This window comes from Eurypyga helias, unplaced genomic scaffold (genome assembly GCF_000690775.1).
Source record: "Eurypyga helias isolate BGI_N326 unplaced genomic scaffold, ASM69077v1 scaffold13699, whole genome shotgun sequence".
Taxonomy (NCBI): domain Eukaryota; kingdom Metazoa; phylum Chordata; class Aves; order Eurypygiformes; family Eurypygidae; genus Eurypyga; species Eurypyga helias.
The window spans coordinates 1-19,915 of NW_010274000.1; the positions used below are offsets into that span (position 1 = coordinate 1).

Sequence of the window (19,915 nt, forward strand, 5' to 3'; positions counted from 1 at the left end):
AAGATGGCGGCTGCGGGCCGGCCAGGCGCGTTGCTATGGTGACTAGAAACAAGATGGCGCCGCCAGGGCCTTCCGGTCGGTTGCTATGGAGACGCCACGCAAGATGGCGGGCCCTCCCCAGCCGTCTGAGTCGATTCCTCTGAACCCTCAATCCCGGCCTCGCTGAGCTTTCGCCTCAGTGGCTTCACGCTGGCTCTCAGCCCTCGCCCCTGGCTTCCATGGGTGGCTCTCCACTGTCTCCTCAGCCCTGGCAAGGCTCATGCTCCCCGACCGAGCACTGCCATCCCCTCCAGGCCGATGCTCAGTGCTCAGGGAGCACGTTCGGAAGTGCTGCTGCATCTCTCCTGAGGTTTGGATTTTACCCTCAGCAGTTCAGCTCCCACCTCTTGTCCCCAGCTTCCATCCGCAGCCCGACGGCCCCTGCCGAGCCCATAGCCGATCTCTTCTACCCCTGATTTGGGCACTGTGGGGTAGCACCAGTCTGCTCCCACGGTCTCGATGCCCACGAGCGAGCCCTTAATTTCGTCAAAAAGGGACTGGGTTCACGTGCCGACCGGCCGCGCTCCGCTGTGAGCCAAACCAACTGCTGATGCTGAAGCTAGCACTGCCAGGCCCTGACTCTTCCCACCTTCCTGGTTGCTCCTTCCGCAAGATTTCCTCCTCCCCGCTTCCTGCAGACGTCAAAGGACCATCTCCCGTTCCTCTTACCGCTCCTCACTCTGTAACACCATCTACAAATAGATTCTATACTGCTGTTAGTAAATAACGCCTCACAAACGTTCTCTAGACCTTTCCTGCCCGAAGTAAAACCCCAGCCCACGTCTCCCCTATCTCCTGTAGATAAATATCTATCAGTTCAACTCGGCACGGCCAAAGACAGTTCTCCCTGTCGTTAGCTTTAAGACATACTTGCTGTGTGATCGCATGCATCTGCTTCTTCCAGCTGCCGGCTTTTATTACGCTTTTCCAATTAATCTGCACTGTGACTCTATGTTATTTAACCAACACCAGTGTCTTTTCCTGTAACAGTTTATTTGTGTACAAAATACACCATGTGAGGCTTTGACATTTCTTATAAACACTCTGGGATATATCATAAAACCAGTCCCTCTGAGGTGAGTGCTACGGTTGGCTTTACAAAGGCTTGCTCCCTTTTCCCAGTCTCGTAGAAATTCAGAGACCCTGAAGCTTGCTGAAAATACCAAACAAAACCAGTGTTTAGTTTTTAAAAAGCTACTTCACAATAAATAACATTCTATTTCTTGATTTATGAAATACAGGATTAATGTTTTAAACTATTCAAAGACAAAATGAAGGTTACACGGGTCGATCTAGTAGCAATTCCCTTGGGAGGGGGAGGGTGTTACACACCCCCATTTGAGCAAAACCCAGCTTCTGCAAGAAGGCCCGAAACTAAATCAGACAGGGTGAGTTTGCACTTTTCCCACTGGATTATACCATCGTTATTTCAAACTGAGGCAAGTTCCCATCAGAGTTGTAAGCCCTTTGATAATTTTTGGTGTTGCAGCTGGCTTTTTTTACCAGTCACTGGAAGACCACAGGTGGAATGAATAAGTACGGATTTAAAATACGAGAAATCAAAGCATGAAAGTGGCTTTGGGGCTTGATGATCACAAAACAAACCCATAATTGTCCCTAAGTGTAATTAACCCATGTAACAAACCATGCCCAGAAACAAATCTCTTTCCCAACTGGGTCTCAGTTATTGAAAATTGTATAGTACAGTCTCTTTTACTTTTGGATCGTACTTCTCATTATTGTTATTTGACTGATTTCTAAGTTTATTACTTTATTTTTAGGCATTTAGACTTCTCACACTGCCCAAGTATGAAGCGTAAGCCTACATTAACTGCCTTACGACATAACTGATTTTCTGTGTTCTTGCTGCTAATTAGAAAGTCAGCAAATAAGAAGATACTTCATTTTAAATAAGAAACTGAATATATTTACCTGTCTTCAACTGTCTTGTTGGAGGGGTAGAATACCTTGAATGAAAATCCACTTCTTGGAAATGAACCCTACAAAGAAAAATGTATACACCACACTTGTGTAAGTAAAATACTGTACAGAGAGTAAGAGCCACACTTGAATGTGACTGCAGTCCCTCATTTGGGTAAAGCATAAGGAAATCTTACAGGATTGATGCAAAGACAGTCAGTGTTGGTGACAGTGAATGGGTCGTACTTATCCGCAGTGACGAGCACGTCTGGCAGAGGGTATACCCTCAGGGAGTAGTCGTAGGCCCAGTACACGGGGCTGACGTACAGCGGAAGTGGCGTCAGATGTCCTTGGGATAATATGGTCTTTACAAACTGCAGGATAAAAACAAATAGTTCAAGCCATTTTCTACAAGTCGTACTCGTTCCTGCAGATGCTAATGCCCTGTTAATAAAGAAGCTTTGAACCTGGAAATGGTTTTTTGTGTACCTCACTCCCTCTGATTATTAGTTATTTCTAGAATAAAGCAGCAATGCCCCTACAACAGTCTGGTGGTTTGTTGTGTTGTTTTTCTCTAAATAAACAAAGTCCTTTCTAAACCTAGCAGCCAATACATGAAGATGTCAAAACTATTTCAGCCATCGGACTCTCCAACAGAATCTGTTTACCTGTTCCTCCAGCCCAGGAAGTACCAACAGCGCCACAACTTCTATTTTGTAGGGTTTTTTCCCCCCTCAGGGCTTTCCTCGCAGTACTAGTTAACCACAAGACCCACACTTCAACACAGGCTTTTCCCTGAACTGGGGACATCATTTGATCCCCAAATTATTTTGATTCCCTTGGCTGTGCTGGGAATTGCCCAGCTCCAGGCATCAGCTGCCCCCCTTTCAATTGCTTTTTCATCTGGTAAATTCCAGCCAGGGTATTTTGGTTTCTGAAACTTTCTCCTCAAGCCCCTTGAAAACCTTAATTGTCTTTAATCAATCATGTACCTGCCACTGAGCTCCATTTTCCCCAAAGAGCCAGAATCACTACAGAGACGTGGTGAAAGGGTTCACTGTTGAGAGAAAATGATGTACCAAGCAGAGGCCCAGTTATTCCACTAACACTGTACAAGGCCTAAAGTCACTATTAATTCAATAGTGACTTTATAGCACCTTCCAGTGCCTGAAGGGGCTACAAGGAAGCTGGGGGAGTCTTTTTACAAGGGCCTGTAGTGACAGGACAAGGGGTAACGGGTTTAAATTGGAAGTGAGGAGGTTTAGATTAGATATCAGGAAGAACTTCTTCCCGGAGAGGGTGGGGAGGCACTGGGACAGGTTGCCCAGAGAAGCTGTGGATGCCCCATCCCTGGAAGTGTCCAAGGCCAGGCTGGATGAGGCTTGGAGCAACCTGGTCTAGTGGAAGGTGTCCCTGCCCATGGCAGGGGGGTTGGAACTGGATGGTCTTTAAGGTCCCTTCCAACCCAAACCATTCCATGATTCTATGATTCAATCTAATGTTAGTAACATTTCCCTCTCTTTCATCTTTTACACTGATGGCTGAATTAAAAAACGAAAGACAGGCAGAGAAAAACTGAAGTATGCAAAAGCAACCCAACACTCCTCAGAAAGTGCTAGAATACATAATTCTGCATGTCCTTCATAATTCCTTCCTTCCCAAGCATGGGAAAGCCATGTATGAGTACAGGGAAGTGATGGCTTGCAGCGTACACATGCATATATGCAAATGTGCACACCAAAACCAGGTGCATCGGTGTTTGTAAGGGGTTCCCTGTGTTCACAAAGAACCTGAGCACTGTCGTGATGGAGCGAAGGAAGAAGGAGCTAAAAGAAGTTTCTGAGTCAAACAAACAAAACCCCTTTAAAATAAATAGAAGCAGAGTCCATCCATCACTGCAACGAGCCAGTACTGCCTGGATCATTGTCATTCACTTATATCAGGAAGTCCCATCAACTCCTGCTGTGCATTCATTAGCTACAATCATAACTCGGGGTGCTGTGGCAATGTATCAAAAGCAGGATTAGGACTTCAGGTAAAGGCAGAGGAAGCAGATGACCTTTTCCAAAAGGGACATGCTGCTTTACTGCAAATGTCACTGGTTAATTGATCAAATCTTTAAAAAAAGGTAATTTGTATTAAACTTTGCCTTTAGGAATCAGTGTTTCTTGGTACGACATTCATTGCTGGAGCATGGACAGCAAGTCAGCTGCTAGGATGTTCTGCCTTCAAGGGCACCTGCAGCGGGACAATCAGAGTGATGCAGTGCCATCCACCAGCATCGTCGTTTCAGTCACTTTACCATCAAGTCGTCAATTGTTAATAATACTAAATGCATAGATCCCTCTTACAATCCCTCCTGGTTACTCTTGCAACGTGTCGTGAGAATGCAGCTCAGAGCACCCTAAATGCAGCCTGGCTGATGGACAAGGAAGTCCCGGAGATCTCGGGAAGAAGATCACTCACTCGCTGAACACAGCTCACTCACATGGCTGGGAATATCCATGCTGCTGCTAGGGAAGCGGACACAGTTCCTGCACATTTTGTTTACCAAATCTTCACGGAAGACAATTATTTCTTGGGTGCAATATTGAATCCTAAATGGGAAACATTAATGAAGTTAAATAAATCAAGATGACACTCAAAGATAGGGAGCTGCATTATAAAGGTGATCTCCCTCTAAGGCAGCAAAATGAAAAAGCACATCTGAATTGAGATAATACTTTTCCAGCTTCATTCTCTCCAGATTCAGGAAAAGCATGATGCTTTTGATACTTGTTTTCAAACTTTCAGCACTACTTCCTTTAATCACTTATTTATTTCTGTATTAATGTATTTAATTACAATTAATGTGTGCGAGGAATTCTAGTATCCTGAAAAATTTAAGACAGATTTTTCCAAAATTTGTAATTTTATTAAATTACATCTGCACATAAACCAGTAGTTTGGTTAAAATAAATAAATAAATAGAATTAGCAGTAAGATACACTGTTACCTGCAAGGGTTTGTGGTGAAAACTGAAAATGGCACCAGCTGTCTGAATTCCTCAGTAATATTTTCAGCCAGAGGAGGTCTAAAATAAGTAACAGCTGTATCAACCAAAACTGTTACCTTCTTTAACTGTTTAACTCAATATTCCAAAATTTGACAAGGTGAAGCAAACTGACCTTGGTAAAACAGAACCAGGTCCAGGGTCTTCAGGGCCAGGAATAAACACGAACCGACTACTGTGAAATGTTCAACATAGCACTTTTATACAAAATGAGCCTACAGGTATCTAGCATTGGTTATATGCTCCTGTTGCTCCACAGATGCACGCAAATAACCTACTGTGGGGCAGAGATGACAGCTCTTGCTGGCCTTAAGAACAACATAAATCCCAGCTAAGGCATAAGATACATACCCACTCCTCACTAAAGTGGAAGAAACCTCAAAAACCCTGCTCGTAGCAGCATCGAGACTTCAACATCAGGTTATAAAGCAGCACTGCTCAGGCAGAACCCGTCTGATTTCAAAGGAATTCCAGGGAAAAAAGGGTTCACCCAAACAGCACTTTTGGGGAAACATGAGCCGTGTTTAATCTTTGTGTAAAATGTTCCATGGAGGGGCAGTTTCACCTCTGCTAACTCAGTAGCAGCTTCCACGACTGCGCTATTTTAGATAAAATCACAGCCCTACACTGCTCCTAAACCAAACTTACAGACCTGTTTCAAGACCAGCTTGTTGTCTGACCATAGCTGGCTCACAGTAATGAGAAAACACGGTGTCTGTTAGTTTCCTAAAGCAATAAAAGCAAAAGTTTCACAAAATAAACAAAATTCCCTTTTCACAGCACTTTGCTGTGTACCTTTTATGAATGCTGGGATGTTCACATATAATATCTGCGAGAGCCTTCAAAGAACCTAGAATCAGGAAAAAAATCTGTGTTACACCACCCAGTTAGACAATAAACACACATTATATGAACCACCCTTATGCTCCAGTACATTAAAAATGTGTCACTTGGAAAACAAGGGTTTCTTTTCTGCCCTCTTGTTTTGCCATCATTATTTCAATTCTATGTACATGTCCAACGGTACATGAAGACTTCCCCACCTTTCAGTGACTGAATTTGATTTTTTCCATATGGTGCAGATGAAAAATTTCCACAGAAGAAAAAGCAGGTTGGAGGTGCAGAGGAATAACCTGGGAAAACAGAGTATCTGTGAGTGTAACATCCATTCCCTTCAGCATCTGTCATCATTCAGCCTCCAGTCCACTCCACGAAAGGCAGAAACGGAAACAGCACTTCAAGCTCTGCTGCTATTAATATACCTGAAAGACTTTATTGATACAGGCTTTTGGGGGCTTAAAAAGGATGATGGCAATGTACACAGTCACTTCAAAGGAGCCCTCTGTCATTCCAGTACCTGAAGGGGCTACAAGGAAGCTGGAGGGGGCTTTTTACAAGGGCAGGGAGTGACAGGACAAGGGGTAACGAGTTTAAATTGAAAGTGGGGAGGTTTAGATTAGATATCAGAAAAAGTTCTTCCCGGAGAGGGTGGGGAGGCACTGGGACAGGTTGCCCAGAGAAGCTGTGGATGCCCCATCCCTGGAAGTGTCCAAGGCCAGGCTGGATGAGGCTTGGAGCAACCTGGTCTAGTGGAAGGTGTCCCTGTCCATGGCAGGGGGGTTGGAACTGGATGATCTTTAAGGTCCCTTCCAACCCAAACCATTCTGTGATTCTATGATTTACAGACCCGGTTCCAACAATATTGTTTGTGTGTATCCAACTAACTACTGACCCAGTCATAGAATTTACTACGAAGTGCGATTATAATAAATAACACAATTTTAGAACGCATTCTTTCCTTAAAGAGAAAAATAGCGAGTAGGTAGCAATGAATTTCTATTAACCTCCAAGCATCATTCCAATTCAGGGGCTCTACCACCATTTAATCTGCTCTTTGGCATTATAAAGTAACAGTAACTGGAACTGCCTGAGCATTTTAAGAATCTGACAAATCCTCACAATATCACTCATCACCCACAAAAACATGTTATACAGCACAGCAAGAAAACAGAAACCCAATTCCCACCCCTACATGAAAAATAAAAACATCTACTCTGGCATTCGCCTAGCGCTCCAGGTTACCCTCCTAACATGCAGCACCAGACTTGGATTTACTTAAGTTTTCAATCCAGTTGGTAAATCGGACAGAATTGTTTATACCAGAGAAATGGATGTTTTTTCCTTGCTCTTCCCCTCAGCTATTATTTTTAGTTTATAATTATGAAGCTTATTACTTGCCTATTAAAAAAAAGTCTCAAAATAGTCCATGCAACGTATTCCTCTTTGCCAGCTGAGCCCAGTAAATTAACCTCACTGACCAAAGGCCCTTTATTACCTCAGCATATGCAGTTTTAGGTCAAGCTCAGTCTGCTTCAGGACCTTGCCAACTTTGATGGAGATAGCAAACTGGTTTTGTACCTTCTGGATGAGTGTGGTAATTTGCGTCCAATTTTCTTTAGTAGCAGTTGCACACCCTTAATTTTATGTTGCTTATTTTTAAAGCAGCCACCCTCTCACACTTCCATTCTACCTCAGACAGGCAGAACGAGCTGTTCCAGAACTGCCCAGGAATACAAAGAAGCAATTCACAGATCCCAGGGATTCTTGCCATCTTGTCGACATTCCTAATGTAACGATGTGTGGAAGAAACACTTCATATTTTAAGGCAAATTGAAATTTTTTCCTTGGTAGAACCAGAAAGCATTCGAGGGACTGCTCATCTCCAGTGAAGTAAGAAGTTTTCTTTAAACTAAGCCTGGAAAGAGCTTTCATGAGAAACATTCTTGTCCCAACACATAAAATGGCTGCTGTCCAACCCAATGTGAGCACTAAGTGATTGATGAAATGGAAGAGTCAGCTTTCAAAAATATAATACAATCCCATTTTTTTAAAGTGTTAAAGATCCAACCGAAATATCATAGCATTCATGAAATGCAAACATATGTTGCTAATTTTGGATTGAGACTTCATTGGCTTTGGGCTTGGGTTCAGCGGGATCCTCCAAAAAATGCAACAGTTGGGGTGCTTCTAGCTTTCTCAAAATGGAAGTTCATCAAAAATGCAGAACACAGTAATAACAGGCCTCTTGAAAATCACTGCCTGAATTCTGGCGTTTAAAAGTATACTTTTGTAAAAAAGGCACACAAACCAGTATTTCACAAAAAAGCACATTTAGATCATAGTTTGATAATAAAGTTGGCCTAATACTTAGCAGATCCAAGAAAGAACAGCCTTGCTGTGTATTGTAGGCAGCCCAGCTTCTCCTGCATGGCCAGGGATGCTCACCTGAGCAACCATATGATGGTTCTCAAAGCTAAACCGACGTAAAACTAATTCTGCAACAAAGGCAATCAGTTTTTGCCGGCATATTCCCTGAATTAGCTCACCAGGGGGCCAGACTTCCCAGACCATGGCAGGGAGGGGACCCGGCCGGGAACCAGGGATGAGCTAACCATCCGAGTGCCCTGCTGCACTCATAAGCTCCACTCAACAATGCTGCTGAGGACTAAGGAAAACCAAGGCTCAGAGTCAAAGGAGTTCTCTCTCACCTACCCGAAAACATCGTGTGAAGCTTTTCCAGTACTTCTGTTTGGTCCAGCCAGACATCAGAAAGAAATACAAACATGGCATCTTCGTTTTCATCCTCCAGCTGCTTTAGTTTTGCGGAAGCCTTCACCGAAGCTGAAGAAGGCCCTCCAAAGAAGTTTACATTCCCATAGAAGGCTCTACATCATGAAAATATTCAAGTTAGTTCTGTTTTCTTCCCAAATCAATAGTACTTTTGATTATGACACACTTAAGCCATTTTTATTATTATTATTATTATGCTAGGTAGCTCAGATGGTACCAATAATCACCCAGCACTTCATGGAGAAACAAATAAAGAGAAATGGCAGTCACCCAGATACAAAGCAGGGGCGTTGCCCTGCCATAATTTAACAGATCATCTCAGGGTAATATTTATCCTGGGCTCTTTCCTACATCCATTCTTTCAGCATGTAATAGTTATCTAGTTTTGCAATTGAGAAGGGCTTAGATGTCAATTGTTATTCATAAGCAGAACCAATGGCCTTCGGAAGGGGTTTTCTGCTAAGACTACAGGCTTTAGTAGTGGTCCAAGTAGACCAGCAAGTCCCAGAACTGCTTCCTAAAAACTGTATTTATTTTGAAGCATTTGGGGAGGGGGAAGAGTAGAATATTTTAATGTCACTGAAATTATAAAGTAATCATGTGCTTACTTAAAAAACCCTAACAAAACGCAGAGCGAGGCTGCTGAGAGTCAGTTTTGTACCTGGTGGTAGCAGAAGGCTCAGTAGGCGGAAATCCAAAAGCGTTCACATGAAAAACTTCATCTTCATACCAACCTAAGAGATTTTTTTGAACAACAAAATAACCTTTCGTTTTTTCTAACAACATCATGTCCTAGACATGAGTCAGACAGTTGGCAGCTGTGCTGCATAGCTAGTCCCAGCCTCCATCAATCCCTCTCTTGTGACAGCACCAATCCCTGCACTGTTTAGTGGTGAACCAGACCAGGGTTTCTGGCTGAAAAACAAGCTGAGCAAGAAACCAACTATTTTTTTTAACCCGGTCACTTCTTTGAATGGATTTGCTGCCCAGCCACACACAGAACCTTCTCAACCCAACTGAGTAAGAATGCAGGGGAATAGGAATTATTTTTCCTGGCTCAGAAGAGTCTCCATCAAACTGCACCCTTTCTCGAGAACTGCCACACCTGCTACAGGAGCAGAAGCAATAGGGTGGTATGTGTCCCCACTATCCTTCTTGCTCCTGACTTCTGTTTAGTTCATTTTACAAGTTTTAAACATAAAATACATTATTAGAAAATAGACTGGGATTATGTATATTGCACAGAGTAAAAGGCTACAAAGAGACATGTCCATCATTTTGTCAAAACATGTCCAAGGCTCCAAAACTGCAAGCCCTCACACTGCCCGAATGAGAAGACTCACCAAAGCCTATGAAGGACCAAAGCTTTGCCAACAGAAAGCAGCAATTTCAGATTTTTAAATCATACTGTTTGGCATTTCTAGTTTGTCTTCCTATTCTAGTCGCATCTCCTTCAGGCATGTTGAAGCCTGGCTGACTAAGGCCAATCCTCAAAGCTGCCCCAGATACTCACATCCCACCAACATCACTGAAAACCACAAATTCTGCAGACCCCACAACGTAACAGGAAAGGTTTATGGTTAGAAATCTCAGTCCCAAACTCAGCTCACGGTCAAACTTATCAACGTGAGACTTGTCTGTTCAGCCACACCTGGCAGACGGATAACTGCAGCAACAGCCACTAACAGAATAACTTGTTATGAGCCAAGGAAAACAGTCTGCTTTACCTTCTGCCAGAACAAAGCATGATTCAGTATATAAACCACTGTGGAACTGGTGCAGAAAGGTTAAGAAATGTATTTTCCTTACATCAGGACTCTTAAACTAGTTCTTTAGCCAAAGTTCGCTTTCCAGGTGCTGTAATACATTCCGACATGACTGAAAGTTCATAGGCTGCCTTAGAATCCAGGAAATCCCCGGGTAGCTGAGCAGGTAAACTCATGAACAGCCGCAAACAGGAGCAAGCTCTGCTTCCAGTAGGAGCAATTATTAGGACTTCCTTGTCCTGACAGTCTCTGTGGAAGGGCACTGAGCTGCAGCAACCAAGTCATTTGAAAGGAAGGAAAAGGACAGAGCTGCAGTTCTCAATACGTGATTTTATAACGGTCAGTACTGATTTATTTTTCAATTTTAAATTCTCCAGGTTTATAGGAAATTTCTTCAACTCTTACATCCCAGGAAAAGGATATGGCTTTACTAAGGTCTAGTTGGACGACTCCTGTAGGGTCTTCTAGGAAAAATTTCCCCTAAAAAACAGGATTAATTAATAAAGCAAAACATACCCAAACACATAAATGCTTCAACCGGAAGCATCCATCAGGCAGCATTTAGAAATAATACTGGGGGTTTTAATCCTGTAAGCTTAGAACTCACTGACAGAACTGAAAACAACCTAGTCAATCTCAGTGTATCTCAGCAGCTTCCCTTCACCCTGCTGCAGTTAGGGTGGCTGGTGCACACCTCCCCTGAGAGCACAGTTGGATGCAATGGCAAGTCCAAACACAGCCATTGGAAGCTCCAGCATTTCCAGAAGGGTCATGCTGACATAAAGCATTACAAAGAGAAAGACATTTTCCCTCACACATGAGCATCGACTGCATGTGGAAAAGTCTCTTCTTAGGGAATGGATCTTGCACCACTGGCATTGATGGAGTTCTGCCACTGATTTATAGGACAGGATAAAGCGGTGAGATGTTTAAGCCTTCTCATGTTGTAATATATTATAACACTGAATGAATGGTGACCTAGATACTCCGCAATAAAAAGCAACCTACCTCCTTGAGCTGAGTTATCATCCCAAGCACGATCACTTCTCCCACTTTAGATGTATTGCCCAATAGAGTCTCTATTGTTTTAAGCTGGAACCGAAAGCAAAGAATCACATAAGAATTAAATCACACCCTCCATGGATCTGTTCTTAAGCAAGCAAGACAAAGCACCACACAGCACATGCTTTTACACAGATACACAAACGAGCTACGAGAGAAAACACACTCATCAGGAAAACCAGGGACACATTTCTGAATGTAAAACATAGCACAGTTTAGGAAAAGAGTTCCAGTAATGGCTGCTGGCATGAAGTCCTGCTTAGCAAGTACATATTTACTGTGATTATTTTGCTTACAACTACATTAAAACTGAAAAGAACAAGTAGCAATTCCCGCTCTTGCCCAAAAATGTCTCAAGGGAAAAGGATGCCTGTAAAGCCTGGATGGAGACGCAGTCTCGACTCGGCTAAGGTCAGCTGCTTCTCCTACATGACGGCACACTCAGAACAGGGAGAAGCAGAGAAGTTGAGCCAAGCAAAAGCTGTTATTTGATACCCAGTGACACACACACATTCATCTTTTTTTAGAAAATAGGTAGTAACTATATATAATATAGCGAGAGCATTGACTAGGAGAAAGCTGATATGGGAACAGAACAGACTAAAGTAATGACGTTATTCAATTGTACATTTGTGAATTTGGTGCTTATGAAAGAAAGAAGCAGGAAAAAGAACCCCAAGCAGAGGGAAGCAAGGTGTAATATGTTGAACAGCTAACGTCCTTCCACCTCAGGAAGCCAAATTTCTCTTGAACTTCACAGCTGCTTTGGAGTGACTTGGTCATCATGCTGATCTGAGCCAAAAAGCTGCATTTTTGACTCACAGGCTAAAAATGATCAAAAATAATTCATTTCCATCAATTACCCATATGGGATGTAAAACTAAGATGTCACTGGAGAACTATTACTGCATTAAAGTGTAACACAAGCAGTTCCCTTTACAAGAAAAAAAATTGACAACCAGATTTTTTTTACCTGGAATTTGCTCCTACTGTCATCAGGATGAACGACGACTGCTGAAGGAGTAAACAACTCATGTCTATGAGTCCTCTGCAGAAAGCAAAATTGAAGTGATTCAGTTTAAAAATAAATGAGCACTGTCAAAACCCCAGTTTATTACAACCACTTTGCAAAATACGTTTTAAAGCTCTCTTACTCTATTTTATCCAGCAACGCTTAATTTGTCGAGCATAATCAGTTCTTTTGACAAGAATTTGCTTTGAAGAAATAGAGGATCAGTAACACCGGGCAATAAAATTAAGCCAAAAAAGGAATGGCGAATTTTGTAACGCTTTTAAAAGAAGTTATTTCTGACTCTCTGGAAGGAAGGGGTGAGAGAGCAAGGGAAGTTACTCTGTATTAAACGCTAACTGTGTGGAAAAGAGCAGGTTTCTCTGCAGGGCCTATTAAAAATAAGCACTTTTGTGAATAACAGCAGCAAGCTACACTCACAGATAAACTGCAGGAAGAAAATGCATTGTAGAAATTTTCACTTCTTTCACTGTTTCTTGGGCCGCTGAAAGCCTCCTCCTGGAACAAACCCATCGCCACCATCCCAAGTAACACCCGCGGCGACTTGAATCGGCAGCTCTTGCCCACACAGTGACCTGAACCTTCCCTGCTCCGGCGGTGGGCAGGGAGTACAACCAAACACAAAACCTGCGCAGGAGAGCCTGTGTGAAACCATCAGGCAAAGAGGTGCAACAGCACAATACAGTGTAGGAAAAGGAGCCACCAGGATATACCCTGTGGACACCTCCTGCTGCTGTTTTGTGTGAGTGTGCCAATTCCAGCAGGTTTCACCCATCCTGCTCCCATTTCTATGAATGAAGGTTTCTGTAGTTAATGGTTAACTGGTCTTCCAGTGTAGATGTTCCCAAACTGTGGTACCCATACTCCTAGTGGCAGCAACTCCTCTGGTAGACAGTTGTTTCTGAGCATGGATATCTGGCCCTGTGCATTCAGGATATCTGGCCCTGTGCATGCAACACCCACAGGGTCCAAAGGACAAGCTGTTCAGCATGTCGGCCGGGTCCCTCCCTGCTGCCTACGGGGCGGCACAGCCAAAGCACTGTGCTCGCTCTGCCCGTGTCCAGGCACTTTGCTCACCCTTCGGGCCAGAGTTGTGTACAGGCACCGAGCGGGATCTGTGCTGTGGGACAGCCCGCTGCAGCTACTGCGGACACCTGGAAAACAACTGCCAAGTCGTCCCATGAGCAGCGCACTCCCCATCCCACCTCTGCTCCCGTGGGCTGTGTGACAGAGGCAGAGCGCGGCGTTCAGTAAGCAGGAGGGTGACAGTGGGGCTGGACCCCAGGTTGTGGGGTGAGTGGAAGAAAGGAAAGAACAGGGTTGTGACCCTGTTTCTGAGGGATGATGAGACAGCGAGTGCTGAGGGGCTGATTCCTTCTGGCTGCGTGCAGAGCCTGGTCCAGAGCCACTGCAGGTAACGTCACGGGGGTGCAGTGCGAGTCACGTTGGGGAATCCTGTTCTAAAGCTGCTCCCAACACAAGACACAATGTATGTGCCACCAGGAGATGATGAAGGGTGGCTGGCTCTCACCGGGCATTTTGAAAACTGGAAAATGAATTAATGAACTAAACCAGAAGCGAACTTCGGGGCTTCAAGGAGAGCCTGAATGCGAGCCTCGGGTTTGCATTATCTCGACAAGCGCTACATGCAGCGACATGCTCATCAGAGGTACCACAGAGCCAGGCTACAGGAGGGAAAAGAGGAAGACACACATAAAAATACATAATCCCCTCTTACATTGTGATCCTAAAACGCAGAAATACATGAACCCATCATGCTGTGTGGTGGGAGTTGGGAAGACTGATGAACCTTAGTACCAATCCCGGTCTCGTTCAGATTTTACTTAAACTGTAGCTCACAAAAGCACCTCAGCACAGAGCACATGTAAAAACATAAAGCCCAGCATTTTGTTTGTGTACTTCATTAAACGAAACAAAACCTTTTTCTGACCTGTTGTAAGATGGAGTAGCGTTCACGGAACAACTCTGCTTTATCTCTGGCAGTTCCAAATAAATTTGGCACTGGTAAGTTGGTCATTGACAGACTGCAAGAAGTTTAGCAGAAGATTAAAAAAGGTACATTCCACACACAGAAATTACTTACTCATCTAAAAGTTGGAGGCTGCAAAAGCTGTAATGCTACTGCATCGTTTATTTACTCAATGAGGAGGATTTCTGTTAGGGGTCCTGCATGCCTGCGTTTTGAAGGTGTGCTGGTTTTGGCTGGGATGGAGTTAGGTTTCTTCACAGCAGCTGGTACGGGGCTGTGTTGGGGATTTGTGCTGAGAAGAATCTTAATAACACTGATGTTTTAGCTGTTGCCAGGTAATGCTTATATTAAACCAAGGACTTTTTTCTCATACTGCCCCTGTTCTCCCAGCTTCTTCTCTACAAGAGGAGGGAGGAGACACAGCCAGGAAAGCTGACCCAAACAGACCCAGGGGACATCTCATAAGCCACCACACTCAATATATAAGGTAAGGGGAGTTGGCTGGGGTGGGGGGCAATCGCTGCTCAGGGACAGGCTATCGATCACCAGGTGGTGAGCAATTGTTGCTCTGTGCATCACTTGTTTCTGTGTATTCCTTCCTCAGTAATATTGCTGTTATTATTTCCTCACCCTTCGCTGTCATATTCAACTGGTTTTATCCCAACCCACAAGGGTTTTTTTCCAACTCTCTCCCCATCCCACCTTGGCAGGGGGTGAGCGAGGAGCTGCATGCTGCTGGCTGGGGCTAAACCACGACAGAAGGCTACATCCATTTCATTTCCCTCTGCTTCACAGGCCTTGAGGTTTATCTTTCCACCTGAATGGGATTCTGCAGAAAGCAGTTTTTTAAAAAGCACTTATGTCTTTTAAGTGGCCATGAACAAGAGCATGTCCTTCCTCTTGGTTCACAGACTGTCTTCATGAAGTTCTCTGCTTCCAATAGCCTGGAAAGCTAGAAAGTGGCACTGGAATAAAACTCCTAATGCAAACACACAGATTGCTTTTGCTGGCCTGTCAGAATCACGGACCGAGGACAGAATATGAATTGCACATTACATGAAGGTCGCTGCAACCTCCCACGCTGAACACCACTGTCCATTCCTCAGCTAAATCCACTCTGAGCTTTTTAAAAGCATGGCCTCTTTCTGGGTCAGCAGCCTGGGCTGCTTGCTGTTAACGGTAAATTCTTCAGCTAGCAAAATATTTACAGCCAGATCCTCTGATTACTTCTTCCTTTCTGCAACCTCTGGAATCAGCAGTTGTTCCTATTTTTTTTTAGCTTTTTTAGCTCTCCTTAGAAATGCCACAGGGCTTCAGGGATTTGCAAGCTACAGTCTAAGAAATAAATATATAACAGACAGACCAAGTTTATTTCTTAAAAAATTAAATAGCCAAATGTGAAAAAAACAACCCCAAACTACATTTAGTGATGTATGCCCTTAGCTTTACTGTCTCTTATTCATGAGATGGCATAAACATGGTAGATATTTTAACTATCTGATAAACACTGAAGTTTCAGAGCCAGCCACATTATAAGCAGCACAGAATAAACTGCCACAGGAGATACAGGTCCCTGTTTTGTTTTCGTCCTACTGGACTAGGAAAAACCCAATGGCACATTTATTTATGAGCAAACGTTTATCATAGAGCCTGACTAGCTCTTTAGAGACTAAGAAACAAAATTGTCTTGCTTTCTCACTCAGGCTTGAGATAAGCAGACCCAAGAGGGAAAGATTAGAAAACAGACTTTTAACCACATAGAAATAGAGGCTTTTTTCTTAAAACAATGAGTCGTTGAAGCTTATAATATGCAAGACTTACGGTAGAAACTTCTTTCTTTCTGGATTATAAATATAACGTGGAATATCAAAGGCTCCAATAATGTTGAAAACGTTTTCTCTGAAATAAGAATACATTTACATCATTATCTGAAGTGGATGTAACAAACAGTAACAAAGCACGTTGAATAAAATTATATTAATTGTGTTCACTATCGCTCTGCGTTATCACCATTTCTCCTGCATCACTCTGCCTGTGGGACACTACTGCATCTTCCAATTTGAAAAAGGAAACTCTTCAGATTTTCATTTAGAAATGAGAGGGATATATCTCCTTCCCTTACCATCTTCTGCTATCTTTCCTGACAACAGAACAGCCTTGGCGTGGTTGATGTGAGTAGGTTTAAGCAATGGACAACTCTTCAGACTATTGATTGAGTTGATACATCCCATTATATTTAGTGGCTCAGCTCTCTCATCAGATGCCTCTCATTTCCCTCTTACTGTAAATGGATCAAATTCATCAGAGTAGATAAAATTATCCCATGAACCTTCACTAGGGCTTACAAGCACAGGACAACCATCATTGCCTATCAGACGCTGATGTCTCAGGCTTCAGAGTACATTTCTTACAAAACTTCATTTCCAAGCTTTCTGCAACGTAATTCAAGAGAGTTGTACAGGCTGACCCTGTGATCTGGAGAGCTTTTCCTTCAGGACTCCGTACTGACAAGCTGTGCATATAGATTTCTCTTCACTTCTGGAGTGAAAAATACATGAAGCGTATAAACCAACACAAAGAAAAGTCACACTCAAACTATCTGCAACGTAAAGGTTCCAGCGACAAGGAGAAAAGTAAAAAACCAAATTTGCTTCATACTGAGAAACTGTGGGATCACAGTGTCTAATTGACATGCTTAGCAAACCATTTATTTTCATGCTTTGCATTACGATGTCGACACACAACGTAAACACTAAAGGAAACACATTCATCACAGTCACAGATGAAGTTCTCAGAAGCTCAAGTAATTGCTCTCTGCTTTGTTATCGGAGAGTGAAAATCAATCACGGTTTTCAAAAAACAGCCCTGCTGCACAAAAAAGCAGAAACAAACACCACGGAGAAAACCTTTCCCAAGTACTTTCAGAAAAGAAGGATCTTATGAAAGGTTCAAAAATAACCTTAGATAATTTTGAACCCGAGAAAAGGAACTACAGAAACGAGCAGAAGTAACAAGTTCTCTCTGCATTGTAACTACTGGTTTATTTTATTGGTTAATATTCAACCTGTATCACATGTAACACACAACCATACCATTTTAATTCCAGGATGTCAGCATTATATTTAGAATCCCCTGGAGGTTGGTCCATGAGAACAAATTTTCTAAGAAGGAACGTTACTAACCTTCATAGACAGCACCAGGAAGAGAAAAGCACAAAGCAATTACTGCATGTGTAGCACTGCAGAAACTGCCTGGCATTTATTTCCCAAGGAGAAATAAGGGAATGCATACCAACTGCCATAAACCTCAAATAAAAAAATAATGTCACCGTACATAGTTTCATCTGATGCCTGGCTACATTCTTGGATGGCTGCTTCCACCGTGGATTGTTCAATCATGTTAGATGACACTGAAAAGGAGATTTCAAAGGATGAAAACTGCAGCCCGTGGAAAGCAGTAAGTAAGAAAATAAGTAGGTCTCAAATATTTGACAAAAAAAATGGCTGGGTCTTCCCAGAGGAATATATTACACAAATAAGCATATTTTCAGTAGGCTAATGACACGCACTGTTTAGCTTTACAAATGGATCACTTAATATTCTTACCAGAAGGATACATTTCTAGTGAAAAAATAACCCCCCCACACACTGTTCCCACCATGAAGTCACTAAACGTGGAGAACAAGGCAATTATAGTTTATGCAAAACTGCCAAATATACTACAAATGTGTTAGATCTCAGCTTTCACATTCTGGAGGTTAATTTTGTTCCAAGACATTATCACACAGATTGCTGTCATAAATAAGTATTCAAACAGTTTAACACAATTTTAGAGATAGGCACATTGTTGTCTTAACAGATTTAAACTGATAATTGGAATTAAAAACTACTTGTAACACTAATGTTTTGCTGAATTTGAAGGGAAGCCCAATCAATGCAGATTCACAAAAGGATGGGGTCAGCATTTCCAAGCCTAACTGCTCAGCTCCTGGAACAGAAATCAGTGTATGAAAACCTGCCCTTGAGTTCCCTATCTGGGGCACGGGACTTAAAATGGCAATTCCTGTAAGACAGTGACAAACAGCAGAGCAAAAGGGGCACTAAGGGAGCTAGGCAGAATCACGCCAGGACCAGCATGTCTGAATCGCATCCCTACCCCTAACCTCAAACAACGCATGGATTTTAGCTGGACAATATGGGAATTTATAGCACAGAATTCCGCCCTGGACAGAGATGGGTGTTGGTGAGTGCACTAACTGCATGCACTACACCAGCCCCAGAGCTTCTTGCACCGATTCAAATTTCTTCAAAACTGCAGGTGCATCAGCCTGTACCAGTAGGCTCCATGCTGGATCAGGACCAGTTCTTCAATCCGCTTTTACACCCTGTTTGGTTAGTGATGATCTGTTATCCCATGGTTGGAGTAAGAACATAAAGCCATAACTTCTGTGGTCTGTGCCCTAGTAAAGCTACAAAGCATGTGCCCACCATTGATTTAATTTGGTTTAAATAGGATAGGCCAGGAGTTTTAGGTATTGCACTTTTGGACTTAGTAATTTATGGAATTTGATGTTCTTTCACATGCCAAGCAGGTACAGCTTCTCCAGTGCCCCAGCTGTTATCACCTTCTGCCCAAAGTTACTACCCCAAGATCTGGTTGGCATAACAGAACATCAGCATCCGAACCCTTGCTGCTACAGAGAACATCCAGGTGACGGCTAAACTCCGTCCACAGCTGACGGAAGTTAATGTGCTGGACCATCCTGCTGGTGCACTCGCATCTCCCACTCCACTCGGATGCGAGGACAGTGATCTCTGAACGAAGGAATTCAACTGTTTCCCTTGTTGTCACAGCTAGGCTCCTCAGATTATGGCTGCCAATGACACTAACCCATTTCTGGATCTGGACTAGTGAATGACAAGTGAATTAGTTTCTCATTATTTCTTTGGTTTATTTTAATATTTGAGATGATAGTTTCAGACACAAAGACGTCCACACAAACGCAGCTAGGTGCTTTTAGCAACTGGCATTGAAAAAATATCACTGCACTTGGAAGAGTCAGGAGGTACCACGCTGCCAACTTTTTAAATGGCAAAATTATACTATCTTTTGCTGACATTACAGATTTCAGTATTTAACAAAACGTCAACAAATACATTTATCTTGATCAACCTGGTAGACCAGAATGATGCCTCAGTGAATATGCTGCCAGTAACTGTCTAAATAATACTATAAGCACAAGACAAACTTAGCAAGCTTAAGAAAAAGAAATTATTTACTTACAAGGCTGTTTTTCGACGGCATCAATGACATTTTCAATTACATTGTCAAGTTCTACTTCATTGATGGACTGAAGAGCTTCGGCAAGATACTTCAGGGCATCCCTAATTCCAGTGAAGAAAGTCAGCTCATAAAGCAATTAATAT

General features: G+C 42.9%; 1 protein-coding gene across 1 annotated transcript; it reads right to left on the bottom strand.

The window, feature by feature from the left end:
• Positions 1-1,021: 1,021 nt before the first annotated feature.
• On the bottom strand, positions 1,022-17,887 carry POLE2 (polymerase (DNA directed), epsilon 2, accessory subunit). Its single transcript, XM_010159681.1, has 17 exons — positions 17,823-17,887; positions 16,311-16,388; positions 14,451-14,544; positions 12,443-12,517; positions 11,416-11,499; positions 10,831-10,887; positions 10,369-10,417; positions 9,303-9,375; positions 8,564-8,736; positions 6,055-6,144; positions 5,807-5,861; positions 5,127-5,183; positions 4,955-5,032; positions 4,448-4,556; positions 2,157-2,333; positions 1,972-2,039; positions 1,022-1,192 (listed from the first exon to the last, which is right to left on the bottom strand). Exons 1-17 carry the CDS (start codon positions 17,885-17,887, stop codon positions 1,174-1,176), a joined length of 1,401 nt encoding a protein of 466 aa, XP_010157983.1. The 3' UTR covers positions 1,022-1,173.
• Positions 17,888-19,915: the final 2,028 nt, after the last annotated feature.